Genomic DNA, 23,377 nt, shown 5'->3' on the forward strand with positions numbered 1-23,377 from the left:
TTCTGATAAGGCAGTACTTATTGATATGAAGCAGGAAATATATTTAAGGTGAGTTATTAATGAGGGTGATTGCCTGGGGAAAGAAACTGTTCCTGTGTCTGGCAGTTTTGGTGAACAAAGTTCTGTAGCGCCTGCCAGAAGGGAGGAGCTGAAAGATGTTGTGTCCAGGGTGTGAAGGGTCAGTAGTGATTTCTGGTTCTTGTATGGCCCTTAAGTCCTAAAGAGTAGGCAGGGGAGCGCCAATGAATTGTTCTGCTGTGTTGCAGTCTGTTTCTGTCCTGTTTGTTGCTGGTCCAAACCTGATGGTGGTGGATGAACACAGGGCAGATTCAATTACTGCAGTGTAGACTGATGTACTGCATCAACAGCTCCTGTGGCAGACCGTACTTCCTTAAAAAAGACTAATCCCATGACTTCTAATAATATTTCGCCAAGGGAAGCATGAATATTGAGAAATGCAGTGGTCCTAGAACTAAACCTTGTGGCACCCCATAGTTTACTTGCATTAAAATGGACAGTTCTCCATTTAAATCTACATAATGGTAACAATCTGACAGGTAGGATTTTAACCAGCTTAATGCCTGTCCCTGAATGTTGATGTAATTCTCTAAGCGATCCAGGAGAAAGTCATGGTCTATAGTGTCAAATGCAGCACAAAGGTCTATTAAAACTAACAGAGAGACATAGCCTTGGTCTGAAGCTAAAAACAGATCATTTCTTATTTTATCTAGAGCAGTTTCTGTGCTATGATGGGGCCTGAAACCAGACTGAAACTCTTCAAAGATATTGTTTTCTTGTAAGAAGGAACATAACTGGGCAGACACAATCTTTTCTTAAATCTTAGAGATAAACGGAAGATTTAAAATGGGTCTGTAATTGGATAGTTTATTTGAATCTTAATTAAGTTTCTTAATGGGCAGCATAATAACTGTTAACTTGAGGGGTTTAAACGTGACCTAAAGATAGTGAGGAACTGTCCATTCATCCTGTCTATGTGTAACAAAGATTTGGCTAGTTAGAACCAAAAATCTCAATTTGGACTGTTTGGAATCAGTCTCCTCTAAATAGTTTATGTTGAAATATGTCACTTGAACTCCAAGAAGCATTTATGTAAATTAGCAATTTCTGAGGCTGGTAATTCTAATACACTTATACTTTGCAGCAGAGATAGCTCTTGGTCTTTCTTTCCTAAAACAATCCTCATTAGAACCTCTTTCACCACAGTGAGAGACTGCACTTGGGAATACATTTAAAGTTCTTGAGAGTTTTAGATTGACTGACCTTCACTTCTTAAAGGTAAAGGCTTTTTAAAGTAAAGTAAAGTAAAAAATAAAGTAAAGTAAAGTAAAGTAAAGTAAAGTTTTGTCCAAAGTAAAACTATGTTGGATCTGTAAGTGTGTGTGTGTGTGTGTGTGTGTGTGTGTGTGTGTGTGTGTGTGTGTGTGTGTGTGTGTGTGTGTGTGTTTACAATATGTCAATAGTATCAACTTACAGTACTGTCTAAAGGACAGGTTTTTCTCAGACCCTGGAGATTTACACTGACCCAGCAGCCTTATACAGCAATGTTGTGCATCTCATCATGCAGCACATCTTAGCTGATGATAGACATCTTGGAGATGCTCTGAGCAATGTCATTCCCTCAATGTCATTCCCTCAATGTCATTCCATCTTTTCTCATCTTTTATTATTTTTTTATATGTGTATAAAATATCCTTTCATTGCAACAGTATTCTATAATGGCAGTGGCCTTTGTCAGCAAGATAGTGCTTCCTGCCACACTAAAATCATTGTTTGGGGAACATGACAAAGAGTTTAATTCCCCCAAGGCCACCAAATTCCCCAGATCTCAACCCGAATAAGTATGAATTGAATGAGCTGATTAATAGAATCAATCATTTAATCTTACATTTAATCGTTATTTCTTTGTAAATCTCTGTGGGTTTACTCCAGGTTTTCTAATTTACTCCCACAGACATGCTGGTTTCCATACTGGCTTTGGTAATTTGCCTAGGTGTGAATGTGCATGAATGTATGTATGTGTGTATGTTTAATAATTAATAACATTTACATTCACATTTATGGAATTTGGCAGACCCCTACTTATCCAGAGCTATTTACAATTATCTCATTATATAACTAATTAAGGGCTTTGCTCACTTCACTTCATATGATCACATAATATATATGATATTTTTTTCACAGAATTATGTTTCACATCTATCATAGAATTATAAATATAATTTCATGTTTCTGAAATGTGAATGTAAATTTAATTAAATGTGTTTTTACATTATTATTATTATTATTATTATTATTATTATTATTATTATTATTATTATTATTATCATCACTTGGGTCACTTATCCACCTTAAAATAAAGCTTTCTGTGCCTAACCAATCATTATTCTCATTCTCTCCCTATTATTATGACTATTATTATTATTATGATTATTGTTGTTGTTGTTGTTGTTGTTGTTATAAATATCAACTCTGCAGCTACAGGTTTATGTCTGATCGCCACCTAGAGTCCATGAAAAATATAATCGGCTTTCATGACTGCTGTTTCTTTGAAGTTATGAATAAAATAAAAGGTTTGGTGAGACTCATGAACCAGGAGTATATATATATATATATATATATATATATATATATATATATATATATATATATATATATATATAATAGCAGAGTTTGGTGAGATGGTGGAAAGCTGTCTACGTGAAATATTTAGCTATGACTATTTTAAGATATAAAATATTGTTATTCGTTATAATAATCATTTGGTGAGAAGACTGTAAGTCGAAAAACACGTGAGGTTATGTGAGCTGTTAAAGACAATTTCCTCTTGGGTGATTTTCTTGTTGGACTGCGTCAGAGAGGAGTGCCAGATCACGTAACACTGGCTGCGAGGGTGTATGCGTACTCCTGTACTGTGCAGTATGGTAGACTGCAGCAGAATACAAAAGCCTAGTCTAGTCTACTGTCTAGTACGTAAGTGTGCTCTCGTATCGAATTTCACTTCCTGTTCCCCAGGTATCGGTACACACCTGCGGAGAGAGGCGCTCGTCTTTATTCTGTCCTGAAACTCAATAAAAGTTTTTTTCTTTTCAATCGCCTTTTCTTGAATTAAAGAAGGAGTGAAGAAATATTTTGTGTTCAACGAATTTTAACAGGTAAGACGCGTTCAATTTGTTTTTGTCTGTTTCGCTCAAAGGCCCGCCGAGATGTAAACATCCCTCCATAGGCTTTTAATCTGTACTCGGCTAATGGTTTCTACCTGAGCTTCTACCTTTTTCTAAAAACAGTGTTCGCTATTTATTTAATAAACTTCCTCATCCCCCATCCTGGTAAGAGGTCTGGGGTGTGAGACTACATCGTAAGAATTCTCACTGTATTAAGAAGATTTGTTTGTTTGTTTGTTTGTTTTGCATTTAGATTAATCACATTACTTGTTACCTTATTTGGAGAAAAAAAATTCCACTGTCTCACTTTTACAAACACTGGACAAACTGTACCGTCAATGTCTTTATTTTATAACTTTATTATTATATTTTTCTAGTTTGTATATTTTGTATATTAACACCAGCACACCATGACAAATGCAATCATGATACTTGGCAATCAAGCTGATTCTGGTTCTGATTCAAAGCAGACAAGGGACCTCATGATCATGACGATGACCACCTACTGGACCTGTGTATTGGTTCTCTCCACCTCGCTGCTGCAAACACTTATTCTGGCTCAGAACACTGGAGATCAGTGCTTCAACAAGTTCACCAAAGGAAAGGAAGACTTTGTTTTAGATACTGATGAGTCAGTGAAGGATGGAGCCCATTTCCTCGGGTCTCCAAAAGTGACCGGGGTGAAAGAGTGTGTGTCGGCGTGCTGCGAAAAGTCAGAGTGTAACCTGGCCCTAATGGAGAACGGAGATCAGGAGGGGACCATCAAGACCTGCTTTCTGTTCAGCTGTTTGTACAAGCAGAAGAAAGTGTGCCGCTTTTTCCGAAGGAAGGGTTTCAGCAACTACTTACTGACCCCGGTTTTTGACAGCTACCAGGAGGAGAATAACTCAGGTAAGTGTAGAAAATAAAAGTATAAATTTCTTCTTTTAATTCAGTTGGTGGTGAAAGAATATAAATCTGGACAGATACATGTTACAAGATACTTGTTCGATATTAATGCTTGATTTAGTTGCCGAGCAGAAACAATATAAACTGATAACAAATATCAGTAAAGTATTATGACTGAAATAAACACAACGTGACATATAACATTAAAATATATTGTATTTTAATGTAATATGATGAGGGCGTATGGTGGGTCGGACATTGCACTTCTGAATAGAAGGTGGTGAGGTTGGATCTTACTACCACCAAGCTGCATAAAAATTGCTTATTTATTATTAATAAATAAATAAACATGCAAATGAAACTGGGGTGGGGGAGGGGGGGGGGCTAGGGGTTGTTTTGTTTTTTCCCCCAAGTGCATTTTTCTGTACATTCACATTTTTTGTGGTCTGGTCTGTTATGGCTGACTGATTTTTCTTTTCTTTTGGTTCTGAAAACATCTCTGCCGTGTTGCCATGTTCCACATTCATTCATAGTTTATAGATTAAGTACAGATAAATTCATTTTTTTACTTTTTATTTTTGTTTAATTGAGTTAATGTGAAATAGTCTTGGACACAATATAAGCCTTGGTTTTGGAATCACATCAGTCAGAATCTTTTTCATATCTTCAATGTGAACGCTTTGCATGGTTTGTGCTTTCCCTGTGCTTTCTCAAGCCGAAAAACAGTTCCTGTAATTCAAGATTCCCCCCTGCCCTTCCTGGTGAAATACTCATGAATAGCGCAAGCATGCAAACATGCCTCAGACCTGTGATGACTTGTTAGATTGTGGACCATAACAGCCTGCTCTCACTGCTATTCTTTTGAAATGTGTTCATGTTTATTTCCGTTTGCTTTCTTGTGTTTAGCAGATCAGAAGGACCACCCACCTAAGTCAAATGCAGGACAGGACAGAGTGGTGCAACCTCATGATATGGTGATTCTTAGTGGCCTTGAGAGCAAGGACGAGCAAAAACAAACTCTTAAGTACCAGTGGGTGCAGGTTTCTGGAAGCCCTGCAGCTATTCTTGAGGTGTGTGTCCATTTTCATAATTCTTCAGGTTCTATTCTCCAGTTACTAGAGAGACAGGAACTGTTTATCTATTTTCAAAAAGCTGTCATTAAAGAACCTGGCACATTTTGTAAACTCATTGAGATATTACATAAGCAGAGCATGTAAATCTACCACTCGTTTACACTCACACTTCTCACACATTTTGAGCAGAAATAAATAGATACCTCTGCATTTTGAAATACAGTAGTGTCGGTATTTAATATACTTATTTTTTTTTTTTTAGAAAACCCTTTTTGATGATGAAGTGAAGGTGTCCAATCTGTCTGCTGGAGTGTTTACGTTCAGGCTGACTGTCACGGATATTGCTGGGCAATCTGACTCATCAGAGGTTACAATATTGGTCCTCACACCTGAGCAGTCACACCGTGAGTATTTCTCTTTACATAAACCTGCATTTTCTATTAACTCTCCAAAAGAAGTGAGTTAATTCAGTTAATGCTGTGTATATAAATGTGTTCTGTTAGCAAAAATCATTTACTATCATTTTTTATGTAAACATATAGTGTGCTCCTTGTGATCATGGGGGATTTGGGTTCTCTAGTTTCTCTCCTCCTTCAATAACATGCCTGTGGGCAGATTGATCACACCTTAATTAGCCTAGGTGTGTGTACATGGTGCCCGGGAATGGATTGGTAACCCATCTGGATGAATTTTCCCACCTTGCACATAGTCTTTCCTGGGATTGGCTCCAGATCCACTGCAGCCCTGATTGATAATTATGGAAGATGAATAGTGGCCAACGATACACAAAATTTGCGGTTCGTTACGTACCTCGGTTTTTAGGTCACGGTTCAGCACAATTGCATTATAGTCAGGGAGAAGAAACGCAAAACATAAAATTGCTTGTCATTTTTTTGTAAATTTTTTGTTATTATTAACATTTGTGAACAGCAACAGTTTACATTTTTAAAACTATTTTAAATAAAATGAAATAAAATAAAAACAATTATAATATTGATTAAATTGAGTAATCAGTTATATTGCCACAAATTAAATTGATTCAATCAAATTAAATAAATGGAAAAATGAAATATTTTACATTTGTTAGACCCCATTCGGGTAATACAGATGTGTGTTTTTATATTTAATATTTAATTTTCTAAAGATATGATCTACAACTGTTCTTCTTATTTCAGCATACATTTCTTCCATTCTTCATTTATTCACTCCCTCAATATGCGGAACTGTCATGAGCTTTCCCCTTTAAAGAGAAATTCTTGAAGCAAACGCTAATGGATACATTTCTCTAGACTTGCGTAAAACAGTGTCGTGATTTCGTGCATGCGCAAAGCAGTGCAAAACAAATCTTATTTACGGTACGGAGTGAGTAGCCACAGTGAAACTGCACTATCTCTAGTTTCTTTTTTATACCACTGGCATTGTTGTGTATGTTTTCAAGTTTAATAATAATCAAAAAATTGTCTGAATGTGCGAGGTGGAGACTAAACAAATTTGTGGTCCACCACTTAATATGTTCCTGGGGGAACTCAAATTAGAACTATGTTCTGCACGTAAAAAGCCCTGTAACAAAAAAAGTTCAGTACGAATGTGTGTTTATTAGACCTTTTAAAGATGAAAAAATGTCATCAGCCTGAAAATAAAAACTTTGGTTTAGTCAAGTCTTAATCAATAATAATGTGTGTTTAAAATGTAGGGTTATTTTGTAAATTAATGAAACCGGTCAAAAAGGCCACCAGTTTGTGAAGTGCTTTAATATATAACTGAAAGCAATTTATTTAAATATCCTAATCACTTTATTCAGCTTGGTTTCTTGGAAGAAGAATCTTTCTGGGCTTGTCGAGCAAACGTTTTGGGAGGAATCTGAATGAAATTGCTCTGTAATGGCATATGTTAAACAGAACAAAGGTGTTGCTGTAGTGTTGGCTTGCATTTGGAAATGTAGAAAATATTTTAATATAAATATATATTTTAAATATTTCAAATAAAGCACAAGATATTGACTCACTTGAAAAATGTTCAAGAATCTGGTTGTTGGTTTGTATTTTGGGTATAATTAGATATGTGTTAATATAAGATATTGCCCACATACAGGTGATCCCCGAGTTACGATGGTACGACTTACGTTTTTTTCCCCCCGATCTTACAATACCGATAACGATACGACAAAAATGTCCTAATACCAAAAATTGAGCGCAACAGGCACAGGCAGCAATATACAATGTAAGCTGGGATGAGCGTGTCTCTCCCCCTGTGAGATTCCCCACTGTCGCTAGCGGTCCACAGAGTAAAGTTGTCTCAGTGTGTAATTTTTTTTCTGTTTCAAACGATTTCAAACAGCAATTTTAATGATAAAAGAATGTCCTCCAAGCGCCCAAGTATGTCTCCTGCTGGTAGTGGAAAAATATCCACCAGTTTAGAGCGGAAAATGAAAATTATAAATCAGCATGAAGCAGGAAACACTGTCACAGTGATAGTACCATCTTCCACTTACGATGGGGTCGTCGTAACGTATCTCCATCGTAAGTAGAGGACTACCTGTGTAATGTTGACTTGTGATGGTTTCGTTGTTTGATATGCTAAAAATACTAATTTGTTTGTTTGGTGTACAGATAAATCTTTTCTTGTTCACAATAATCTGTGTACTTGTTTGCAAAGGACATTTCATATGTATTTGTTATTCATATTGACATATTTCTTACATAATCTGGTTCCTTTTTATTTTGCTTGTGTGCTTGTTGGAATTTTTGTTTCGTTTTCCCACATACAAATAATGGAATTACATTTTAAAACTAGGGTGATCTTTCACCATAAAAAAACACCAACCTTAGTAACTGGACAAATTGATTAGACATATCATATGTGTTGTAGGTGATCTAAAACAAAGAAATATATAGCAACTGCTCTTTATTTGAAAAAAATTTTTACTCATTTAAAAAGCTCTTTACCCCAATCAAATGTCACTAAGAAAAATACACAGAGGGAGTTCTGTTCAATAAAGGTGAAAAAAAAAGCAAACTTAATGGACGAGTGTGTGAGAAGAAAGTGGAAATGTGTCTTGCTTTGAGATATGCTTGCGTGTTTGAGGTACTGAAACTAGTCGAGCTGGTTTTTAATCTTGAGTTTCACAAGCAGGGATTGAGAAGCCAGACACTCATCTTTTTGTCAGCTGCGTGTGAGTTTCAGTGAGCAGTCCATGATTAATTAGCTTCACTTCGCTTTTGTGAGTCATTTTGATGAGAATGCATGAATAGTGTTCTGATAAAGTAGCCTTTTCAGATTGTCTGTGGACATTTATATGGGTTGAGGTGGGGTTTTTTTCCCCCCTCCCCCCTTTACTACTATAGATCACATTATGAAACACAGAAAAAAAAGACATACAACAGCCTCTTTAGTATAAAATAGTACAAATTATAGTAAATATAAAATAGTAAAAAAATAAAGTAATAAATATCACTGTGAACAGTGAAGTCATCCGAGTAAATGTAAGTAGGAGTCATAACAGTAGATATGTAGCAGTGTTGATGTGATCAGCATAGTGTACACAAACCATTGAATAGTACAATTACATATATTGAGTTAGCAAGTAAAAAATGCAATTAGATGTTTAATGTGCTTCGCCTAGAAATAGTTGCTAATGCACACTAATATCCTGGTAAAGTGATGCTGATAGACAAGACCTCCTCTACCATTTCTCACTTCAGTGGCGCTGAACAAGTCTGATGCTGAATGCGTTTTGCTATTTGACTAATAGATTATGAGTGGTTTTTAATACACTGTCCATGAGGGCCACTAGTTTGCTTAGTGTCCTCCTTTCCATTACAATATCAAAACTAGTGAGAATACCAGGGCAGAATCAGCTGCCATTGTAGCTATTAGAAACAGAGAAATGGAAGCTGTGGAAGCCCAACAAACTAATAAACATTAAATGATCTAAGCAAACTTAGGAAGCTTAGTCTTTTTATCCATTTCCTAGACTGAGGCCACATGTTTACCTTTCATTAGTACAGCCTGTTTTTGAAGTGGACACCACGTTATTTTCATATGCCAATCAGGCCAGCATCCCATCCAGTGATGTTTACTGGTAGTGGTCAACTTCAGGAAGAAAAGAGACCACAGTCATAGTAGTCTTAGCCACATCGAGATGAGGGTTGTTTCCACCCCACTCAATAGATTTTTTTTTTTACTCCTACATTTTTATCCATCCTCTCACTAAGCTGGAAAGGATGGAAGTTGGTGAATATACTTGAGAAATAAGAGAAAAAGAAATCTAAGGAATTATGCGTTTCATTGTATTGCTCTCTGAGGTTGCTTGTTTGTACAGAGCACAAAGGGTGTATGACTAAAAGCTACCGTCACTGTTGGTTGTTAGATGGCATATGTTTGTGAATATTAGGGCTTAATATACAGTGAAATGTATTTGTTTTTAATGGTTGATCATAAAAGCCTTTTGATTTTCATTCATTTGGCCTGTGTTCTATAGAAATAATAAACAAGGACTGGTGCAGTTGCTGATGTGTGGTTTAAGCTCATCAGCTTACACCTCATTTCTTATGCAATTAAATAAATGGCTCAAATGTCACATGCTTGGCCTGTTTTTTTATTAACTGCTCATGAATAAGTTGAGTGGGGGAAAAAAAGTATTGTTTAGCTTGACCTTTAATTGTTTCAAGTGGCCTTTGCTGCGACATATGGATGTACAATTATAAGCCATAGCATTAAAACCGCTGGCAAGCATATGGATCTGAATGACTTTGACAATGGCAATATTGTGATTACTAGAGGACTGGGTCAGAGCATCTCCAAAATGGCAGGTTGTGGAGTGTTTCTGGTATACTGTGGTTGGAACCTACCAGAAATTGTTCAAGGGAAGATGATCCCTGACAGTGTTATGGATGCCCCAGGTCCATTTTTATGTGTGTGGAGTGAAGGCTAGCCTAACTGGTCTGATCACACAGAAGCATTACTATAACTAGAAACGAATGCTGGCTATTAAAGAAAGGTGTGTGTGTGTGTATATAGGGCTGCAAACCTACAGACTGCTCCAGGTTCCCATGCTGATTTGCCTGTGTGTTGCTAATTTGGAGAAGAAATGGCACCATGGTGCACTATAAAAGCTGGGCACTAGATCTCAATCTGATCAAGCACTCAATCTAATGTGCTTGTGGATCTCATTTCTTGATTAGTCAGAGCTGTTTTGGCAGAAAAAGGAAGACCGATTCGATATTAGGAAGGTGGTTCTGGTACAAGAGTCGCTGTTTAACTGTGTGTAACTGGGATAGGAGGAGCTGGTATGTGTGCTTCTAATTGGATTTTGCATTAGGAAAGTGATCCTTAATGCACAGTTTATAATAGGGTTCAGACGTACTGTGCATCCGGAAAGTATTCACAACGCATCAGTTTTTCCACATTTTGTTATGTTAAAGCCTTATTCCTAAATGGATTAAATTTATTATTTTTCTCAAAATTCTACAAGCAAAACCCCATAATGACAACATGAAAGAAGTTTGTTTGAAATCTTTGCACATTTTAGATGTTCCTAAAACTTCATTGGATTCCACCTGTGGTAAATTCAGTTGATTTTTGCATGTCAGAGCACAAACCAAGCCATGAAGTCAAAGGATTTGTCTCTAAACCTCAGAGATTGACAGGATTGTCTTGAGGCACAGATATGGGAAAGGGTACAGAAAAGAGTCTGCAGTATTGAAGGTCCCAATGAGCACAGTGGCAACATCATCCATAAATAGGAGAAGTTTGGAACTACCAGGACGCTTCCAGAGCAGGCCACCCAGCCAAACAGAGCAATCTGGTAGAAGAGACTTAGTCAGGGACATGGCCACGAACCCGATGGTCACTTCTTTGTGGAGAGAGGAAAACCTTCCAGAAGAACAACCATCTCTATAGCACTCCACCAATCAGGCTTGTATGGTAGAGTGGCCAGATGGTAGCCACTCCTCAGTAAAAGTCACATGACTACACACCTGGAGTTTGCCAAAAATGCACCTGAGGTTTGCCAAAATTCTCTGGTCTGATGAAACAAAAATTGAGCGCCATGTCTAGGGGAAACCAGCCACCGCTCATCATCTGGCCAATACAATCTCTACAGTGAAGCATGGTGACGGCAGCATCATGCTGTGGTGATGTTTTCTAGTGGCAGGAACTGGGAAACTAGTCAGGATTGCGGGAAAGATGAATGCAGCAATGTACAGAGACATTCTTGATGAAAACCTGCTTCAGAGTGCTCTGGACCTCAGACCGGGGTGACGGTTCATCTTCCAACAGGACAATGACACTAAGCACACAGCCAAGATAACAAAGGCGTGGCTAGGGGACAACTCTGTAAATGCCCTTTAATGGCCAAGCCAGAGCCCAGACTTGAACCTATTTGAATATCTCTGGAGAGATCTGAAAATGGCTGTGCACTGCTATTGTCCTTGATGTGCCCTATCCAACCTGATGAAGCTTGAGAGGTTCTGCAAGGAAGAATGGGAGAAACTCTTAATAATAGGTGTGAGGTTTTTGGCGTCATACTCAAAAAGACCTGAGGCTGTAATTTGTGCTAAAGGTGCTTTAACAAAGTATTGAAAAAAGGCTGTGAATTTTTTATACATTTTCTAAGATTTCACACAAACATCTTTCATGTTGTCATTATGTGGTATTGTTTGTAGAATTTTAAGTTCACTGATAATTTCACACTTAGTATTTGTACCAGTATTTGGTAGCTTGGTCAAGATTCTGGCCAATCAAATGTATTATTATTTATTTATTTTTTCCTACAGCAATAAAAGCACCATCTAGCTATGCATTGCATCCAGTTCTTTCTTTAGCTAGTTTATTAAGAATAAGCATCTGTAAGCATATAAGCTACTCACTCAACAATGGCTGAAAATGTTCTGGGTGCTTGGTCAGACATTAAAATTTTTTTGAGGCTTATTACTGTTACATTTCTTGGCCATATGACTGCAATTATTGGTCCAATAAATTCACTGGAGTATCTTAGTCTAAATATCTATGATTGCCTGTTCAGTATGATATAATTAAAGAGAAATAACCTGTTTTTATGGAAGAAAAATGTGTGTACTTCACAGATTGTTGATATATGAAGGGTTTGTCTGTTGGTTTTAGTTTGTTATGGATTTTGCAAAATTGCAGTAAATATAATAATCTACGAATAAGTAGTGCACCTACCTTATCTACTAAATTAGCCGAGCACCTATGCGTGGAGTTCATGCACAGTGTGAGTGCACAGACCGCCTTCTTTTTGCTGGAACCCTCTAGCTCAGTGGGCCTGTTGGGTAAACTAGCAAAGCCATGGTTTTATAAAAAATAATGATCTTGTTTTTAAAAAATCCAGTCAGTCATTGTTATGTGAAGCTACAATTTGTTAATTTTTTTTACAAGAGACATTTTTTTTTATTTATTAAAACCTAAACAACAGAGACCTCCTATACCAGTGTGTGCTTTCAAATTAGTGGCAATCGTTTAGGAATGCCCCACATACAGGTGTGATAATCAGGTGCCTGCATGTGTTTGGCCATATGGTGCTTGTTGCTGTAATAAGAAAAGAAAATACTTTCTTTGTTCCTTTCTGTTTTAGCGGATGATTTGGTGTGGGAGAACTTGGGCAGGTTCAAAACAAGTCGCATAGCTGCGTTTTAGATCATTTGCAGAGAATGTTTTGCATTCAGGGGTAGACCTGCCAGCAGACAGTTGTAGTTGTTCAGTCTTGAAATGACAAGAGACTGAACAAGCACCTGATCAGTCTGTGTGGATACAAATTGTTGAATCCTATTTCATTTGCCTATGCATGTTTAATTGTTGTTTTTTTTTTCTTTTCTTACAATTCCCCTTTTTCTAGACCACTGCCTGGTGCCTAAGAAGATAGGACCATGCCGTGGTTCCTTCCCTCGCTGGCACTACAATGCGTTGTCTGAGCAGTGTGAGAAGTTCTCCTTTGGTGGTTGTAATCCAAACCGCAATAACTATCTGTCGGAGGGCGAATGCAAACAAGCATGTGATAAAGTTTCAGGTATACAGTTTATTGTTGCCGAATAATTGTAACATGATTAAACATGGGGAAAAATAGAAATGTTTCTGGAATTGAAACATTTCTGTTGTATTATTCCATTATCATTTAGTATTAGTAGGCATCCCAAACAAGATCTAAAACCTTACTAATGCATTATTCTCCTCACTGTTTCAGTTCATACATTTCCATCGTCAGGAAGGCATGGTCCAGTTGAACTTCCAAGTAAGTGCATAAAGTAAGACTATATATAACTATAACTCAGCTGTGAAACTCTGGGACTATAAAGTCTTTACATTACAAGCCACCAGTAAGCACTAAATGTAATATTAAAAATCTACTTTTCTTTTGACATGGTAAGTTATGGCTTATGTTGTATAGACATATTATTTATTATACTTATCAGTCTATTTTCTTTTTTAATAAAGAACTTAAACATTGGCTCTTTTTCAGGTGAGGAGTGTGGTGTGCCATGTAAACCAGATAAGTTTATCTGTGCTAATGGATGTTGCATAGATAAAGAACTTGAATGTGATCAGGTGAAGCAATGCCGCGATGGCTCAGATGAAGAGCAGTGTAAAAATAGTAAGTACTGAATGTTAAGGTGTATTGCAGAAAGCTGATTCTGATCTCCTTAAATATTTAGTCACATAGTCCTGCTTTGTTCATAATAATGCAGATAGTAATATTGTTTTAATTCACTAATAGTCATTCAGGGCTTGATTTCTACATTAGTTGTGATTTGTTATAGATCTAGAAACAGTTCTAAGTTGTTGATGTTCGGGCCTCCTAAGCAGCAGTTAGCTTCTATTAGCATGTAATAATGAGCTAGCAACTTTAAATACTAGCTAGTTGCTACTAACATTTCTCATTTCGGTTAATTTGATGAGCAGAAGCATTCAGAATATTTTTAATAAACTTCCTTGTTGTTCTCTTTTACTTTCACTTCCACTGCAGAGACAGCTAAATGCTTAATAATTGCTTCCTTGTAAGCTTTTGACATTGTCAGCCCTTTGTTTGTTTGTTGTGTTTCCCTGGAACAAAGATTTTTGTAGAAATTTGGTAGCGTATCCTCCTTTTTTTTTATTGTATTTAATTATTTATGAATAATATTAACATTAATGCATTTCTTTCCTGGCACAGTGGACACAAAGTTTCGCAGATTGCTTGACCTAGATGTAGAGGGAAAGGAAGGTTTGCATCAACAGCTAATAATTAATTAATAATAAAAAAAATCAACTGATACATTACATGGATTCCTTTCTTACTTCTAATTCCTATCTTTCACTATCACCATTTAGCGATTATAGCCAGCCATTGCACACAACCTCCTGTGACCGGACCATGCAGGGAGAGCACTACCAAGTGGTATTACAACCCATATGAAATGAAATGCATTCGCTTCAACTATGGTGGCTGCAAGGGCAACGATAACCAATTTAATTCTGAGGAGGACTGCATGACACTTTGCAGTAAAGTAACTGGTGAGTTTTGGCTATAGGCCTTTCACTCGATAATAAGACAAATAAAATGATGCATAAATACATTTTAATTATATCCTATAAAGAAATAGATTCTTTTTTAATGTTTCAACTCCCTTGTCTCTTATTGTAATATGTTTCCTTTTTAATAACCACAGAATTTTTTGCATTGTTTGTAATAGTGGTTTGAGTCCCTCTGAAAAATATGGATCACAAATTCATATAGCCAGTGGATCATTCTTACAACTTTTAGTCAATTAGAGAGTTGTGGTGTATGTTGTGGTATAAAATACGACATACATTTTCATATATTTTGAGGAATCTGAAAAAATATATTTTTTTTTAAACAAGAGGGAAATTCGTTTTTTTTCAGTAGCTAACAGGTTTAGGTCTCGTAATTCAAGTGAAATAAAGTTTTGTGTATAGTTTTGTGAAAGTTAAATGATACCACATCCAAAGATAAGCTGTACAGTTGTGTGCCTCCAGCGTTGTGGTAAAATTTGGGGAAGAACAACATTTGGCTGGAAAGTTAGGCGTCCATTTACTTTTTTCCGTACATCTTGCTTAAACTTTTCGACTGAACTATTTGTGTAAAATCATTAATTTTGCACAAACACATTTATTATTGTGTCTTATTGACTATTGTGTCTTGTTTGTGGCTTATTTTGTGGCTTTTTTTCCCTTATAATATTATATAATACACCGATCAGGTATAACATTATGACCACCTGCCTAATATTGTGTTGGTCCCCCTTTTGCTGCCAAAACAGTACTGACCCGTCGAGGCTCAGACTCCACTAGGCTCCTGAAGGTATGCTGTGGTATCTGGTACCAAGATGTTGGCAAGAGATCCTTTAAGTCTTTTGAGTTGTGAGGTTGGGCCTCCATGGATTGGACTTATTTGTCCAGCACATCCCACAGATGCTCGATTCGATTGAGATCTGGGGAATTTGGAGGCCAAGTCAACACCTCAGACTCGTTGTTGTGCTCCTCAAACCAGTCCTAAACTATTTTTGCTTTGTGGCAGGGCACATTATCCTTAGGTGGGTAGTACGTGTTAAAGTAACATCCACATGGATAATCGAACCCAAGGTTTCCCAGCCAATTGCCTTGGCTTCTTCCCATAGTGCATCCTGGTGCCATGTGTTCCCCAGGCAAGCGACGCACATGAACTCGGTCATCCAAGTGATGTTAAAAAAAAAAAAAAAAAAGGGATTCATTAGACCAGGCCATCTTCTTCCATTGCTCTGTGGACCAGTTCTGATGCTCACGTGCCCTTTGTTGGCGCTTTCAGTGGTGGACAGGGGTTAGCATGGGTTGGCAACTTGACTCTGCGATGTATTCTGACACCTTTCGATCAGAACCAGCATTAACTTTTTCAGCAATTTGAGCCCCTTTACTGGATTGAAACACACAGGCCAGCTTTCACTCCCCACATGCATCAATGAGCCATGGACACCCATGACCCTGTCGGCAGTTCACCACTATTCCTTCCTTGGACCACTTTTAATAAATAATGACCACGGCAGACTGGGAACACCCCACAAGCTTGCCCATTTTTCCTGCTTATAATCTATGTTTTTCACTTCACCTGTCGGTGGTGGTCATAATGTTATGCCTGATTGTAATGTAATATAATATATAAAAGAAAATATTAAGTGTATTCGTCTAATGTGTATTTAGTGTATTTGTCTATATTTGAGAGATCATGGTTTACAGTATTGGTGGGATTTATCTATTAGTGCTATAATTGTATGTGCATGATCTTTAATGTATGGTACTTGTTATGCAGAGAAAGATGCTTATGAGAGACGGTCAACCTTTGAAAAGCAGGCACAAGATGGTCAATCAGGTAATTGTTTAATAAGCTGCTTTCCAGTTTTCTGAAGAAGAAAAATATATGTTAAAATTAAAGTATCTAAAGGTCTAACAGACATGGACAATTTGTTTCATTTTATTCCATTGTTATTGCATTGTATATAATTATGTATTAATTTATCCTTAGTCAAGCAAATACTCCTAATATTTGTAGTAGTCTTTTCCAATCTCTTACCCATCACACTACCATTCAATGTTTTTCTTCCTTGGTCTCTCAATTTCTTTAGTGTCCATTGCCATTGCTGTTGCACTGGGTTTGGCCATCCTGATTTTGTTAGCTGTGCTTGGTTACTGCTTCTTGAAGGACAGGAAGCAGCGGCAACCAAGGCACCAGCACGTGTCTGCTAACGGCACCCACCTACATCTTGGAGAAGACACAGAGAAACTTGTCTACAATAGTACTACCAAACCTATCTGATCCCCACCTTCTTTGTTCATCAAGAGCGGTCCTGTATTCTAATTCTAACACAGTATGCATTTCCTGCTGTATAAACACCCAAATCTGTTCATTAAGGGTTTGAATATTAGCTAATGATATGAGTTCAATGCTACATTCATGATCCCCAAAGTATTGGAATTACTGTACTGTATATACCACCCTGAAAGGTTTTCTTGGTAGAAAACTCGATAGGAATTCTGGTGGAAATTTTTTTGCCTCCCTACCGCCTCTGATTCTTTAAGTAAATCTGGTAAAGCGGCAACTGCCTACATATGCAAGCTATGTTTCCTTAATAATGTTTTTAAAGTATTTCTCTCTTTTTTTTTTTTTTTTTTTTACTGGAGAAGGGGATTTAGTGGATTTCCCCCCAATTCAGCTTTACTTAAAATTAGAAGGAATTGCAGTCATGTTTTACATGAACACAGATGTATGCTAATAGAAATTCACATTACATAAAAAGCACCATAATATTATCTAGTAAATGAAATAGCGACGCATAAACACCCAAGTCAGGACGACAACATTTTCACGTTTGCCTGATTTTTCTTTCTGCCTGAAGCCAATGCCAGGAAAATGACAAAACTCTGCAAAACACGGTGACCCCCAAGACTGGAATTTACACCCACACTGCTTTTAATACTGTTAAAAAAATAAGCAGATCCAGATTGATCGCTAATCACTGAGCCTTTTAGCAAAGAAATCGGAAAAACTAAGGAAAATTAGTGTGGCAGCAGGACTGAATTTAGAACCACTCCTCTGAACTTGTACACCTATAACAAACTCTTGTGAAGATTTGTAGATGTTTCTTGAGATACGATTAGTTTCTTAGTGCCTAATTTTATTGCAACAGTCCACCTGCTTTAAATAAGGTGTTTCTTTTGAGGAGGTAAGGTGATTGTTAACTTTATATTTTTTAGTTTGTTTGTATATTAACGATATTGTATACTTTAAAACTAACGCTGTTTTGATTTATGTACTGTGATATACTGGTTGTTAATAAGCATCTCTGTACTCAGGGTTGAATATTCTCATTTATATGTTTAGATCTGCTTTGATATGAGAATCACACTGTCTAGATTGACTTAAAATAAAACTACTCAAAAAAGCATGTATTCCATGTAATTTGGCCTGGCAAAGTGTTAGTGTTTAAGAAGGATATACTATTTAAACCATTTTTTTTTAGTGTTTCATTGCTCATAAATATCACTATAGTTAAATAAAAAACTATTTAAGAAAATTATTAAATCATTTCCACAAACCAGATTTTAATAGTTCAAACAATGAAATGTGATTTTGTTCACTTCTTTATGTACATATAAATAAATCTTGTTTGACGTCTGTTTTTAAAGATTCAATAAAAACTTATCATGTATATTATGCATTTCTGTGATTTTCTAAAAGATTCATGGGGAGATGTTTTTTGTTTCATCCTTGAACTTAATGCTTTTCAGCCCGAGTGTTAACACGAGTAGGTATTCCATTATCTTCTAGTGACCAGCACAAAGTACTTGGGTTAAAGCACTGATGCGTGCACACACTTCTATAAGTTTAGTCCAATTATAAGAACCACTTAAGGAAAGACACTGAAAATTCTAATTGCTGATTAACCTTAAATCTTATCAACTACAAACAGGTGAAAACACGTGTGTAGCCTGCACGTTGCTCGCGACCTCTCCCATTCACTTGACGAAATCTTTAATGCTGTATTCCCTACTGACCCACTCGGGTGGGACAATATTAATTACATTACAGCTTAATTAGGGTCTTAAACAAATTGAAGTCTAAAGCTTTACTAATGCTATTTGACATATATATGTGATTAAATAGTAAATAAACAATTTACAGTTTGCTATCAATAAACACTTCTCAGTTTGCTATAAAACAAGATAATAGTAGATGTTGAGGGGTCTTTCCTGTTGTAGTGAGAAGAGCTGCAAACATTTTCATTTACACACCACAGCAGTTTTCTGTTGTTTCACCTGCTTCCTCCTACTTCCAGATGCTTGTATGCCATTTACTGCTTAATTGTATTATATATAATTAAATGTAAATATATTTGATTTAATATTAAATATAGTGAATTAACCGTTTTTAAAGTTCAATACAATTCAGCATTCTAGGTAAAAGATACACATAAGCCTATACTCTTAAGGTCACCAACACAAACGGACATAGTTTACTGATATACTATAGTTTAGTACAAGTTTTTTTTTTCCTGAGTGTCAGTAGGACTCAATGTAAATGCCACATTAATGTTTTTAAATGTTAATTAGGTCCTTGTATCTTCTGCTCTTCAATTTTCGTCTTATACAGTGAAGTTAATAAATAAATGTAATTAAAAATGCTTTTCATTTAATAATGTAGAAAGCGATAAAATAAAAAATATATGTAAAATAGCTGATAACTAAGAAAGAAATATTAAGTATCTACTAGATGCTGTGACGTTTTGCTTCTGTAGTTCTGCAATTAGAAAAACAAAAAAGAATAGACTTTGTCATATATACATTACAGCACAGTGAAATTTTGTTCTTCGCATATCCCAACTTGCTCATAAGATGGGGTCAGACATGATACAGCACCCCTGAAGCAAAGGGCCTTACTGAAGGGCCCAAGAGTGGCATCTTAGCGATACCAGGGCCTGAACCCCTGACGTTCCGATCAGTAACCCGGTGCCTTAACCACTGGGGCTACCACTCCCCAATCAACCCTTTTTTTTGTTTGTTTTTGTTCTTTTCCGTGCATCCACAAAGAAATGGAAAAATTGATTGTTTTTTACTACTTTGGTTCTGGAGTGTTAGAAGAACATTTAAATAACTGTTCCTTTTCATTTTTCAAATTTTCTTCTTTAACGAAGATTGAATGCCCATACACCCATGCCCATACACGGGCCTATTTAAATTTTAAAATAAGAATTTTTTATAATTGTTGTTTTTCTTTACCTGTCGCTCATTTACACCCGTTCTCTCCCTCCAATCTGTTGAGTTAAACATGTTCCTGAGGTACCAGACATCAATGCTCCTGTCCATTTCTTCTTTTCTGCCTGATTGCGACACTGGTCCGCTAATTTTGGATTATTTTATAAGCACTAAGATAAATTTAAATGGTATAACCCACTGCTGCTTTGAGACAATGTCCATTGTTAAAAGAGCTAGACAAATAAACATACATACATTATATATATATATATATATATATATATATATATATATATATATATATATATATATATATATATATATATATATATATATATCTCACCAATGTAATGTAAAGCCAGAAAAGATCATTCCAATGACTGCAGCCATATTCTTAACGCAGGAGAACTGTACTTTGCTGTACACCCGGCAGAGGGCGATATTGGTCTGCTATTTGAGATAAACCATACACGTCTCTGAGCTGAAGTAGAGCTGCAGTTCACCTCCAGAGGTGTCCCCTGTACTAAAGTACAAACTTTTCAAATGTGATTATATAAGTAATATAATCTTTAATGTGCCTTACACTATAATACTCTTTGATAACATGAGGTGTTTTCAAAGAAGCACACGTGACACCCCGTTAATAAGGTGTAAACGCACGTGAAGCAAAAAAAAATAAAAAAACACGTGCGAAAACAGTGAAAAAAACCACTACAGAAGTGATCATTTGTTTTGTAAATGATAGCAGCTGGGCTGTTAGTTCACTTTTTTTAAAATAAAACAATGACTTTACCACATGCATTTTATGAATCATTAAGAGCGGAAAAAGAGGAATGTCTGGCGTGTAAATTGCGGATTATGTGCCTTTGTGTAGTGACATCACTATGACTCATGGTGTGGGCGGGGCTTGTCTGCGCTTTCAGTAATTACAGAAGTGTAGTGGAATTGTCCGCCACATGTGCGGTGTGTGTGTGTGTTGAAATGAAGCGCGACATCTAAAGTGAGCAATGAATATATGCGAAAAGAGACTCGTGACATCAGTTGTGCTCGGTGTGAAGACCGGATCTGTGTGCGGTAAGTAAGTTACATTGCTGTAATGATGGACGAGTCGAGGAATGTTGAGTAACAGATAAAGTGCGCACCCTGATACAGGCTTTTTTCTTATTTTGCGTTGTTGTTTCTTGTTGGCATTTTGGCATTTTGTCCGACAAAAATACTCAAACTTTTACAGACATACTTTTGCAGTAAGAACAAATGCCAAAACTACACAAAAGATTGCACATCTTTCTTTTGTTTTGCATTGTGTTTCCAATGAGTTTATTGATTGATGTATAAAGTAAAATAAAACAAAAGATAACTTAAACCTGTACTCTTAATGTTACCACCAAAACTAAAAAAAAAAACATACAGCCCCATTGTTAACTCCCCTTTTTTCCTGGGAGTTTCAATGAAACTCAATCCAAATACTGTCTGACTTCACAAATGTAAACTTCACATGTGACTTTTTGTCTTTAATAATCCTGTTTTGAAGGCTGATAATATCTGTAGAAAAAAAAAAATAAATAAATAACATTATATATATATATATATATATAATGTGTGTGTGTGTGTGTGTGTGTGTGTGTGTGTGTGTGTTACAGATCTTATATATTTTTACAGATTTTATCAGCAGACAAGGAATTTGGTTCCAGCTGTTAGTGACTCAAAGTACAGACATACAGTGAGGAAAATAAGTATTTGAACACCCTGCTATTTTGCAAGTTCTCCCACTTAGAAATCATGGAGGGGTCTGAAATTGTCATCGTAGGTGCATGTCCACTGTGAGAGACAAAATCTAAAAGAAAAAAATACAGAAGTCACAATGTATGATTTTTTAACTATTTATTTGTATGATACAGCTGCAAATAAGTATTTGAACACCTGAGAAAGTCAATGTTAATATTTGGTACAGTAGCCTTTGTTTGCAATTACAGAGGTCAAACGTTTCCTGTAGTTTTTCACCAGGTTTGCACACACTGCAGGAGAGATTTTGGCCCACTCCTCCACACAGATCTTCTCTAGATCAGTCAGGTTTCTGGCCTGTTGCTGAAAAACACGGAGTTTGAGCTCCCTCCAAAGATTCTCTATTGGGTTTAGGTCTGGAGACTGGCTAGGCTACGCCAGAACCTTGATATGCTTCTTACAGAGCCACTCCTTGGTTATCCTGGCTGTGTGCTTCGGGTCATTGTCATGTTGGAAGACCCAGCCTCAACCCATCTTCAATGCTCTAACTGAGGGAAGGAGGTTGTTCCCCAAAATCTCGCAATACATGGCCCAGGTCATCCTCTCCTTAATACAGTGCAGTCGCCCTGTCCCATGTGCAGAAAAACACCCCCAAAGCATGATGCTACCACCCCCATGCTTCACAGTAGGGATGGTGTTCTTGGGATGGTACTCATCATTCTTCTTCCTCCAAACACGTTTAGTGGAATTATGACCCAAAATTTCTATTTTGGTCTCATCTGACCACATGACTTTCTCCCATGACTCCTCTGGATCATCCAAATGGTCATTGGCAAACTTAAGACGTGCCTGGAAATGTGCTGGTTTAAGCAGGGGAACCTTCCGTACCATGCATGATTTCAAACCATGACGTCTTAGTGTATTACCAACAGTAACCTTGGAAACGGTGGTCCCAGCTCTTTTCAGGTCATTGACCAGCTCCTCCCATGTAGTTCTGGGCTGATTTCTCACCTTCCTTAGGATCATTAAGACCCCACGAGGTGAGATCTTGCATGGAGCCCCAGTCCGAGGGAGATTGACAGTCATGTTTAGCTTCTTCCATTTTCTAATGATTGCTCCAACAGAGGACCTTTTTTTACCAAGCTGCTTGGCAATTTCCCCGTAGCCCTTTCCAGCCTTGTGGAGGTGTAAATTTTTGTCTCTAGTGTCTTTGGGCAGCTCTTTGGTCTTGGCCATGTTAGTAGTTGGATTCTTACTGATTGTATGGGGTGGACAGGTGTCTTTATGCAGCTAACGACCTCAAACAGGTGCATCTAATTTAGGATAATAAATGTAGTGGAGGTGGACATTTTAAAGGCAGACTAACAGGTCTTTGAGGGTCAGAATTCTAGCTGATAGACAGGTGTTCAAATACTTATTTGCAGCTGTATCATACAAATAAATAGTTTAAAAATTATACTTAGTGATTTCTGGATTTATTTTTTTAGATTATGTCTCTCACAGTGGACATGCACCTACGATGACAATTTCAGACCCCTCCATGATTTCTAAGTGGGAGAACTTGCAAAATAGCAGGGTGTTCAAATACTTATTTTCCTCACTGTATATAAAAACTATACATTCAGCTTGAACTATACAAGACAATAAAGACAGTATGAGAATTAAATAGGGATACAGATTATATGACCGATCAGTAATGTACATAAAGTGTGAGAGTGCATGGGCAAATGACAGTATTGTGCATCAGGTATGATAAAGAGTTTACTATAGAACTTT

The 23,377-nt window shown here is 36.8% G+C and overlaps 2 protein-coding genes and 1 long non-coding RNA gene across 6 annotated transcripts in view; 2 read left to right on the forward strand and 1 right to left on the reverse strand.

Annotated features, from left to right (window-relative positions):
• Window positions 1-23,377, reverse strand: part of LOC310731156 — a 282,526-nt gene that overhangs the window by 229,447 nt on the left and 29,702 nt on the right. The window lies entirely within an intron of this gene.
• On the forward strand, window positions 2,862-18,336 carry spint1a (serine peptidase inhibitor, Kunitz type 1 a). Of its 2 annotated transcripts, none has more exons than XM_083550480.1 (11): window positions 2,862-3,173; window positions 3,653-4,073; window positions 4,980-5,140; window positions 5,406-5,547; window positions 12,999-13,169; window positions 13,344-13,391; window positions 13,620-13,751; window positions 14,310-14,360; window positions 14,468-14,650; window positions 16,440-16,499; window positions 16,753-18,336. In XM_083550480.1, the coding sequence occupies exons 2-11, from the start codon at window positions 3,665-3,667 to the stop codon at window positions 16,941-16,943; spliced, it is 1,548 nt and encodes a 515-aa protein (XP_083406606.1). In that variant the 5' UTR covers window positions 2,862-3,173; window positions 3,653-3,664; the 3' UTR covers window positions 16,944-18,336. The 2 variants fall into 2 exon arrangements, with proteins under 2 accessions (XP_083406606.1, XP_083406607.1); XM_083550481.1 differs by having other exon boundaries at window positions 2,892-3,173; window positions 3,650-4,073.
• LOC310731072 (pleckstrin homology domain-containing family G member 3-like) overlaps window positions 20,787-23,377 on the forward strand; it is a 48,589-nt gene continuing 45,998 nt past the window's right edge. For all 3 annotated transcript variants that reach the window (XM_083550422.1, XM_083550424.1, XM_083550423.1), the window contains exon 1: window positions 20,787-20,953. The gene's annotated coding sequence lies outside the window, so the exon portion shown is untranslated. The remainder of the gene's footprint in view (window positions 20,954-23,377) is intronic.

This window comes from Silurus aristotelis, assembly GCF_946808225.1.
Source record: "Silurus aristotelis genome assembly, chromosome: 9".
Taxonomy (NCBI): Eukaryota; Metazoa; Chordata; class Actinopteri; order Siluriformes; family Siluridae; genus Silurus; species Silurus aristotelis.

Bases quoted from the DNA above. Each gene is read 5' to 3' on its own strand.
- spint1a (XM_083550480.1), top strand. From the start codon at position 3,665: ATGATCATGACGATGACCACCTACTGGACCTGTGTATTGGTTCTCTCC. The intron at 4,074-4,979 runs GTAAGTGTAGAA...TGTGTTTAGCAG, and splicing joins CCAGGAGGAGAATAACTCAG to ATCAGAAGGACCACCCACCT. The intron at 14,651-16,439 runs GTGAGTTTTGGC...CTTGTTATGCAG, and splicing joins ACTTTGCAGTAAAGTAACTG to AGAAAGATGCTTATGAGAGA.